General features: G+C 50.0%; 1 protein-coding gene and 1 long non-coding RNA gene across 2 annotated transcripts in view; one reads left to right on the top strand and one right to left on the bottom strand.

The window, feature by feature from the left end:
* On the top strand, positions 1 to 3881 carry LOC143695122 (uncharacterized). Its single transcript, XR_013184059.1, has 2 exons — positions 1 to 2812; positions 3532 to 3881. It is a non-coding gene; the product is annotated as an uncharacterized LOC143695122 (long non-coding RNA).
* JPH3 (junctophilin 3) overlaps positions 2842 to 9891 on the bottom strand; it is a 49933-nt gene continuing 42883 nt past the window's right edge. The window contains exon 5 of the mRNA XM_054640687.2: positions 2842 to 4840. Coding sequence (XP_054496662.1) covers positions 4760 to 4840 — 81 coding nt within the window. The 3' untranslated portion in view covers positions 2842 to 4759. The remainder of the gene's footprint in view (positions 4841 to 9891) is intronic.

The following is a 9891-nucleotide window of genomic DNA, read 5'->3' as shown; positions in this document are numbered from 1 at the left end:
CTGGGCTGTACAACACTGACTTTGTTGTTCCAAAGTTGTTTGAGGTCTGTCTGGACAAACTGCACATGACAATGGTTCACTGGTCCCAGATTCCTGACTGGGGCCAGGACGTGTCTCCAGGTGTTCCTACAATAAACTCACTTGGTTATATCACCTTTATTTTATATCACCTTGTTTTGCTCAGTAAATCCCATCCCAGTTTGTGTTCTTGTTTTCCTCCTGGTGTGGATGAGGGATTGCAGTTCCTGCTGTGACATCTGCACCAGCAGCTCTGGGATACCTGGAAAAACCTGGGAATCCTTTCCTGCCTTACCTGTCAGATGCACTCACAGAAACCTCTTCCTTTTCCATGTCCACTGTAGTTTTGCCTTTGTGGGATGTCCCAGTTCAGTTTTTCCCCCTGTTGGCCCAGTTGTCCTGCAGGTGACCTCCTGATGACCAGTGAAATGTCCACCTGCAGACCTCACTGAGGCCAGGAAGGAGTGGGCTGCTCCAAGGCTTTGTTTTTCAGCCCCTCTCCTCAAGGCATCCCTTCCTTCCCAGCAGAGCAGTGCTGTGTCCTTGGGGACAGCAGATGGGATCCAGGTGTGTGCTGCAGCAGCCAAGTGATGCCTGGAGGTGCCATCAGGGCTGGCTGTCCTTGTGCAGGGAATTCCAGGTGCCCTGGGTATTGCTGTGGCAGGGCCATCCCCAGGGATGCAGCTCTCCAGAGAGCAGGGCTGGGATCTGCTGGGCTCATTAGGACAGAAGGAAGATTAAATAGAGCTGACAGGGAGCTTTAATTGGTGAGATAAAAACATGGCTGGCAGGGAGGGACCTTCCCCACAAAATAACAGGTGAGAGGTGAAAACAAACCATTTATTGATAACCTGGGAGAGGAGAAAATGGAGCATTTATTGATGATCTGGGAAAAGTGAAAACAAAGCCTTTCTTGTTAATCCAGGAAGGAATCCCCTGGCTTGCTCAGTCACTCACCCTGTTGTCCTCTCACTTGGGTAAGTTCACATCTTTCTGTTCAATGTTTTGAAGGATTTGCCCCGCCCTGTTAGGGTGGGCAGGCCCTGGCACAGGTGCCCAGAGCAGCTGTGGCTGCCCCTGGATCCCTGGAAGTGTCCAAGGCCGGGTTGGATGGGGCTTGGAGCAACCTGGGGTAGTGGAAGGTGTCCATGCAAGGGTGGGACAGGATGAGCTTTAAGATCCCTTCCAACCCAACCCATTCCATGATTTGATGATCCCACAGCTGCTGCAGTCATTCAGGAGCTGTGCAAGGAGCTGAGCTGTTTCCTAAAGCAGGAAAAGCTTTAGTCAGGATTCTGTTCCCTGCAAAGCCCTCACCCCCAGCTCAGGAGATCCCATCCCATCCCTGTTCTGTCCTGCCTCAGCCCAGCCCTCTGGAGCCGCCCTGTCTGTGGGACAGCTTCCAAAAATCCCTGCTTCCCATGCTCCCTGCACTTGCCAAAGCTGCCGTGTGTAATTAGTCCTTAGGTCTCAATTAAGGCCTCTGCCGTGGGTCCCACCCTGTTTCTGCTGTCGCTCCTCCCCCTCTGATGCAGTCTGGCTGTTTTCCTGGCAGGGATGCTGCCACAGCTCGGCATCTCTGCAACCTGGGGCTCTGGGGACTGCTGGAATCTGGGTCTTGGGTACAACCACCCAGACACCAGATGGGCTGGGAGCAGCTGACGTGGCACAGGGGGTTTGTCTTCCTTCCTTCCTTCCTTCCTTCCTTCTTGCTCTTCCCAAGGATGCAGTGCTGGAGCTCAGCACCTTTCACACAGGTGGGATCCAAATCTCCCTTCCCAAATTCCCCCTTCCCCATTGCTCTGCTGTGCCAGCCCCTCCTTGTACTGACAGAACATAAAAATTCCAGTGCAGCCTTAAAAAATGATCCAAAACTTCAACTGACCAAGTGCAGCTGCCAGCCTGGACATAAAGCAGCAGGGCTGGATCATTTCCATGGATTTATGGCCCACCTTGATGGGCATTTTAATGGGCCTTAGGTAGATCTGCAGGAGCCAGGCTCATACGACAGGGAAATACACTGAATTGCCTCTGTCTCTGGGCTACTTCTCAGGAATATTTCTGGCCTTGGGCAAATGTGAAAAGCCCAGGACTGAGACAAATTGCTCAACTCCCCGGGATTAAGAAAGGAATCATTATTTTGGACCATGTGGGTTGGGAGCCAATTAATATTAGTCTGTGGCTGTCTTTCCTCCTGAGCAAACCTCAGCTTGACTGAATGGAGCAGAGAGCTGGAAAATCCTGTGCTGGTCCAGGGGCAAGAGCAGGAATAACTGGGCAGGCAGCAGTGGGAAAAATCCAGTCAGGAAACCACCAGTCCTTTTATTTGATGGATAACAAGAGGCATTCTGCTGCTGTTTCACAGATATCTAAATATCTGTGTCTGCAGGGCTGTGTTTAGCCTGCTCCTGACAGGAGCTTTGTGTCCTGCACTCAAATGCACCAAAAAAAAAATAAAAAAAAAAGGTCCTCGAGAGTGTCTCCAAAGTGCAGAAGCAGGATTCCAAATCCCAGGGGTGAATTCCCAAGGCTACAATCCCAATGTGTGGTTATTTTTTGTTCATTTCAAGTGTGCAGCAAGCCTTGAAGAGGGGAAAAAAAATTATGACTAAGGACCCAAAAGGAAAATCCAAAACAACACAAAAAAAGGAAGAGGTGGGAAGATGATGGACAGTTACTGTGGAAAATGGAATTTCAAAATTATCCTTTCCCCTGTCCACCCATAGCCCTGTGCCTGGAAAGGGAAAGGAAGGAGAAGAGGAAGCAAAACTGCGACAGGAGGGAATCAGACCATGTAAGGAAAAGAACTGAATTTAACTGGCACATGCTCTAATCCTTAGTTTATTTCTGGTTAAAAATATAGCAATCCAGTGCAGTGTAATAAGAAATCTGCTGAAAAGGTAGCAGAGAAACAGCTAAAACAGAAGCAAAGCAAAGCTGAGTCCACGAGTCCGGGCTGGATCCAACAACTCTGGACGTGAATGTCGGGGAGGGCTTTTCCCTCCTTCCCCACCCCCAAAATCTCCTGGGAGGGTCTCACCCCCCTCGGGAGCTGCCACCCTCCCGCACCCTTCTCCTGCTGCTGCAGCTGCAGGGGGGGATGAGGGTGGGATTTGGTCCCTGGCCCTGCCAAATCCCAAAGGAGCCGTGGGAGCTGCTGGTGGGGGAGCACCGAGGGGAGGGATGGGAGCGCCAGTGCCCAGGGCTGGAGCTGAGAGCACGCTGTGATCGGCACCAGGACAGCTCAGAACAGGGATACGCATCTTTAATGAGTCTGCAGGTTATCCGTGGGGACAGGGAGGGGACAAAAATCAAGGCAGGCATAGTACAAAGATGGTAGAAACGAAGAAATTAAGTGACATAGAAAAAAAAAAAAAAGAAAGAAAATACATCCTTAGAGGCTGCCATTGCCAATGATGTTTGGTTTGATTTTCTTTTTTTTTTTTTCTTTTTTTCTTCTTTTTTTTTCTTTTTTTTTTTCTTTTTTTTCTTTTTTTTTTTTTTTTAATACAGGGACATGTTGGAAGCTGGAATATACATCCTGCATTACAAAGTGCAAAATACTACATGCTCAGAGCCCAAGCATGATGTCTGAAACAGTCCACAGCAAGATGTAAGAGACAAACCCACCACCCTCTCCCTCCTCTCTGGGACATGCTCCAGGTGCTCCTCCCCAGGTGCCTTTGAGAAACAGTTGGATTTCTGCTTGGTTTTGTTTTATTGTCATCCTCAGTGGATTGGAATTGAGCCCTCTGTCCCCTGTCCCTCCCCACCCTGCTCCCTGTGCACATTTTTTGGGATGGGCTGGATGCTCCTCACCAGCACAGCACCATCAGCCACTCCGTCTGTGCTGCTGGAGGTGCCTCCAAAGGGCTTTTTGGGGGGATTTTTAGCCAGGAGAAATCGGCTGTGAATTAAAAGTAGCTCTGGGTGGTTTTCCTGCCTTGCCATGGGTGAGGAGCAGCCTGGGGAGGAGGAGTGAAGGCAGGAGGGTGCTGGGGCTGCTGCTCACACCTCGTGTTCCCTATTCCCCCCTGCCCCGAGGAATTCTGCAAAAAGCCAATTTTTGTTTAAAAACAAGGATCAGAACGGGGCTTGTTCTGCCATTTTCCCATCCAGACAGGGTTCATTCCTTCCCTGTGCTCCTTCTCTCCTCCTTCTCACAGCAGCATTCCTCCATTTCCAAAGGGTGAAAAGCCTGGTTCTGCTTTTCTCTCCCATTTATCATTTGGATTTCCCTGGGAAGCTCAGCCTGGAGCATCCCAGAATCCATCCCCACTCCACCCAAACTTTCCCCATGGTCCCCTTGTCTCATCTCCATTTTGGGGTTCATTGCTGTTGTTACAATTATTTTCTTTTGTGGGGGGGGGTGAGGGGAAGGGAAGCGAGGTTTTTTCTTTTGTTGGGATTCCTTCTCATCCTTCCCAGTGTTGGGGGGGCAGAGTGTTGATAGCATTTTGCCATGCCACACAGCATAGTGTTATACAAGCAAAGAATTTTGGCTAAAATCCAAAAAACATTACCCAGGAAAAAAGGCAAACTGTGAGTGAGACTCGATCATTTGTTGTTCTTCTGTGAAAAGACTTGGAAATTGTCAGAGGACAGTTCGAGTTATGATTTTTCCCTTTGTTTGTTTTTTTTTGTTGTTGTTGTTTGGTTCTGGTTTTTTTGTTTTGTTTTTGTTTTTTTTTCCCCCATTCATACATGTAACTGTTATTTTTGCAAACAAGACAGTCTTGAATTAGATGAAAAAGTTAATAAACAAAATGGCGACTCCAATATTTAGTAAGATCACCATGACTACCAGGATGGGAGCTGAACCCTGCAAGAGAAAGAGAAGGACAGGAGTTAGATGGATCCTTGGAATTCTGCAGGGATTCCAGGAGAATCTGGGGAGAATCCAGGAGAATCTGCTCCGGGGAGTCCAGGCAGCTCTGGGGATGAGCAGATCCCAAAGTGCCCAGGAACCCTTGGAGGATTTTTGAAGCTGCCAAACAAACACTTGGCTCATCCCATGCCACTCCCATAGGAACTCTGGCCTTAAAAACAGAACTAAAATTGGTTGCTTTCAGGTGGTCAATGAAAAAAAAAGGCAAATTATGGGATCTTAGAGTGGTTTGGGAATGGTTTGAAGTGTCCAGGACATTTCCCAATAAATGCAGTTGTTTTCCAGGTATCCTGGACGTCAGGCCAGCACATGGGGGTCCATGTTCAGGCAACATTTTGGGAATGCTCTAATAACCTTTCCTGAGTTTATATGGACCAAATGAAGCTCCTGGGAATCACTTGGGAGTGTCCAAGGCCAGGTTGGACAGGGCTTGGAGCACCCTGGGATGGTGGAAGGTGTCCCTGCCATGGCAGGGGTGGGATGGGAAGAACTTTAAGGTCCTTCTAACCCAAACCATGCCAGGATTCTGTGATTTCACCTGGAAAGCATTGCAGGAACCCCACTGCAGCTGCCCCGTGCACATCCCCACCCCAGCTGGGCTGAACATCTCAGGAATAGTTCATTCCCTCAGGGAGCATCCATGGTTTCCCCTGGAGCACATCCTGGACAATCCTGTGGGACCCCACCAGCATCCCAGGAACATCAGGGCACTGCAGCCAACCCTCCAACACATCCTTCTGTAGGACACTGGTCAGGAAAACATCTCTGGCACCTCATCCATCCTGGCACCTCATCCATCCTGGCACCTCATCCTTGGTGCCATGGTGTGAGCGGGGCTCTCACAGGGTGAGTGCTGCTGGCAGCAGGTGGGTGGTTGCTTTTTCTTGGATTTGCTGGGATCCTCAGCTATTCCTGCTGCATCCCAGGGCTGGGATGCTCCAAACGCTTTTCCCCAGGCTCCTGCCCCCTCCTGGCGCTCCCCACGTCGCTGGGATGGAGTGGGGACAGGGCTGGGCAGCCTCTGGGAGCTTTCCCTGGCTGGCTCTGCGGAGCTGCTGGGAAAGGAACGGGAAGAAGCAGCTCCCAGCTGCCCGGGGATGGTTTCTGTTCCGAGCAGCCTGATTCAGCTGCCGTTTGGGAGTGGGTGGGAGCGAGGATGCTGGAGCCTGCTGGAAAGGCATATTTGTAGCTTAGCAACAGGGTCAAAGGCAGCCAAGCCAAGGCAGGGATTGCAGAGAGCAGCCAGGTACCCATCCAGGGCTGGCTGCTCCCGGCAAACCTCTCCTCCTGTGCCACGAGAAGCTTCCAAAGGCAGCAACCACCCCCTGCTCGCTGCTCCTTCCCTTCCCCAGCCCGGCCGTGCCAAGCCCGGCCTTGCTGGCGCTGGGAGGGATTAGCTGCATTTCAGAAGATTATTGGGTTTTAGGGTTTTTGAGCTGCTGGTAATATAATAACAGATTGCAGGCGATTATCAGTGTCATTGTTTGCCTTGGCACAGCCCCGCCGAGGCACAGAACGAGCTCCTGCCCCGGCCCTGCAGCCAGGGAGGGCTCAGCCCCATCCCTGGGCTGCTCCATGGAGGAATTCCCTGCCAAAAAACAGCACAACCCAGCGCTGCCCCTGCTCCAGTTCCCTGTTCCCTCACTTTGGGATGTACTTGAGGTCCATCCCTCTGGGGAGGGAGCTCAGCCTTCACTGCTCACTTCTCCCAAGAAACAGCAGCAGGACAAGAGGAATCACACTGCAGTTGTACCAGGGAGGTTCAGATTGGATATTTGGGAATAATTCTTCACCCAGGGCAGTGGTGGAGTCCCCATCCCCAGAGCTGTGTGGATGTGGCACTTGGGGACGTGGAGCAGTGCTGGGGGAATGGTTGGACTCAATTCCAGAGCATTTTCCAGGTAAATGATCCCGTGGTTCTGTGATTTACACACAGGGCATCAAAGCTGTGCCCTCAGCTGGAAAACTGGGAGGATCCAACACCTGCTCACATCGGCAGCCCTGGATCCCCGTGCTCAGAGCTTCTGCTGAGGCTGGGCCTGTTTGCATCCTGCAGTCCTGGGCAGGGCAGGGGCAGCAGGGAATGCTTCCTTTGCCTCTGCAGGCACAGGATCTGCCCCATTTCCCATCCCAGGAACAGGGTGGCCAGGCAGGGGTGGGAGATCTTCAAACCAACCAGTTCAAATCCAGCTCACAAATTGTGCCTCCTTTTTACAGCTCCCTCCTTTAACCCCCTCCTCCGTGTGCTGCTGTCCAGGTGGGAATGGCAGTGAATGGCAGCTGCTGCTGGATAAGCAGTTTTGCCCCTCCAAAGCTTCTGTTTTAGCTCCAATTACAGATCCTGCTGCACTTCTCAGTGCTAATGTCTGCCTGATTTCTGTCTCGTGAGGTCTCACTGCCTTCCCCTCTGCTCAGGGGGAAGGTTTGCCCTTCTCTCCTCCCATGGCAGGGATGGCCTGGGAGATGTGACAGCGCTGAGCATCATTCCTGCTCTGTGCCTGGGCGGGAGATGGATCAGTGCTGGAGCTGAGCTTTGGGAGAGAGGCTTTGCTGAGCCCAGCCTGGCTGCAGGGCACTGAACTCCCTTTTGCTGCAGCAGAGAACCAGTGCTTTAAAACCCGTGGCTTTTAAACCCTTCCCACTGTGCTCCAACCTCCAACAGGAGCTTTTGGAAAGAGGAGACACAGCCCCTGATTGGCAGCTTTGCCTGTTGCTGTCACAGTTTGGTGGGGCCAAATTTCAGGGTTTTTACAATAATATCCCTGGAGTCCTTCACAGGAGAAGGAAAACATCTGCCAAGGATGGGAATCTACACCAATGTCAGCTGGGCAAAAGGATCCTTCTCTATCAACAGGTTGGATCTCCAAGGATTTTAAAGCTTTGCTTCCAAGCTTAAAGAACAGAAACTTAGACCTTAACCCATGGAAACACTAAAATAGGAATAAGCCATGGTTATGGCACAGGAGTAATAACAGTAATTGTAGCTGTAGAGTAATTCCTGCCCCTCTGCCTTGTTTGTTTTTATCCTGGAACTGTTGTGTAGCAACTCCGGAGTTTTTCTGGGAATACGACGGACAGCTGGTTTACAAATGCAATTGTGGCATAATTAATTTAAGCATTAGCAATCCATTATTATCTGTTATCACAGGGTACAAGCTCTGCCTCTCTGCCATGGAAACCAGAGAGCAGGTTACCTAGGAATCCCTCTGGGATCTATTAAGTGTAATTACTAAGGACTCGGATCAGCAAAAAAAAATTAAAAAAAAAAAAAAAAATAGATATGCACCATTTTCCAGCCTCAGCACTGCAGAAAGGGCTGCAAACTTAGCAGCTCGATGACATTTGTGCTGAATTGTCACATCATTGCCAGGAACAAGCTCTGTGAAATGGTTAAGGAGCATTTAGCAAAGGAAACATCAGGGAGCCACTTGGCTTTCTCCAGCGGATTGCAGCAGCTCCCGTGGCTCCAGGAAGGGGCCCAGGAGATGCTAAAAGTGCTTGTGTGAGTGAAAGTGAGTTGGGTGGGATGGAAAAACCTGCTTCTAGGGAAAAAAAGGCTAAAAAAATGAGAGGTTATCCTCTTAGAGATCCTTTAGCCTCTCAAAGAAATGATTTGTCACCCCTGGTTCAATCCAGGTGCTGGAACTGAGCTCAGTGTTTGTTTAGGTATGTTTGAAGCTCTCATTTTAAGATTTTTATTCTAAAAAGAGCAGTCAAAATTTGTTTCTAATGCAGTCAAAAGCTGGTGTTTGGCCCCAAATTTTCCAAGCTAAGAGATGGAATTGGGCTCAACCCCAATATCCAGATGACAGGAGCAGAGCCAGGAAGGTGCTCCCTGGTACATCAGAGGCCCTGGAGATGAAAAGGCTTTGAAAAGGACCCTGTCGAGTTGAACATCCCATTTCCCTCTGAAGATTATTTACCTCAGGTTGTCTGAACACGAAAGGGATTAGAGGAGGAACAGTTTGTGATTATTATTTGTCTCAAGAAGAGACAACCCCTGTAGCAATGCTCAGCCCTGCCTCATTCCAGAGCTGTGATGGCAACAGGACTCCTCTTCCTCCTTATTCCCATGAAATTATGGCTTCTGTTTGTCTGGGCACGCAGCTGCCAGCTGGGATTGAGGTGAATCTGGTTGCTTGAGATGACAGGAAGAAGGAAAACCCAGGGATGATTGTGTTGGGAGACCTGGGGTATGGCACCCGATGGGGAAAAAAATAAATGGGAAAACCTGAAGCTGGAAGGCCACAGGGATAAATCACAGGGTTTAATCCCAGGGAGGTTAATGCCAAACAAGTCCCCAGGTTCCCAGATGGGAACACCTCCATGCACAGGGGATCTTCACATCCCCAACAGGCTGGGGTGGAGAAAACACCCAGGTTTTATTTCTAACTCATTTTACGACCTTTAGGGCTAAAGGTGCCTAAAAAAGGAAGGGAAATTCATCTCCACCTGGGATGAATCCCTTCAGGAATAACCCAGCAGCTCTGGCAAGGGTGTCGCCCTGTTCTTTAAAAGTTCTTCTAGGCCTTCTGATGTTTACATTTTTGTAATGGAGTTTCTCACACACTTTTCATGTAAATAATGATTTTTTTGCATTCCTTTCTGGAGGAAGAGAGAATTGATGAACTGTTGGTTTGACCAGCGTGGTTGGAGAGGTAGCAATTTCATCCTCCAATCCCTGGTCACTTTTGGAATTCTATAAATACCGAAGTCGGGAAATAAACGTGCTGGTTTTTTGTTTTGGTTGTTTTTTGGTTTTTTTGTTTTTTTTGGTTTTTTTTTTTTTTTTGCCTTGGACATCTCAGCGTGTGAGTAGCGTTCATTTCGTTTGGTATTGCAACAGCACGGGGAGATCCAGCGGGGAGGTGCCGGTGCCGGGCTCCATCCCCGCTGCCGTGCCGGGGGAGGCTGTGCCGAGCCCCGTGCCCGCAGCCCCGGCTCCGGCAGCTCCCTGCAGATTGGCTGCGTGCTCCTGCCTTTCC

This window comes from Agelaius phoeniceus, chromosome 12, assembly GCF_051311805.1.
Source record: "Agelaius phoeniceus isolate bAgePho1 chromosome 12, bAgePho1.hap1, whole genome shotgun sequence".
Taxonomy (NCBI): Eukaryota; Metazoa; Chordata; class Aves; order Passeriformes; family Icteridae; genus Agelaius; species Agelaius phoeniceus.
The sequence above is the reverse complement of the archived record's forward strand: the minus strand, read 5'-3'. Positions and strand labels throughout refer to the sequence as shown.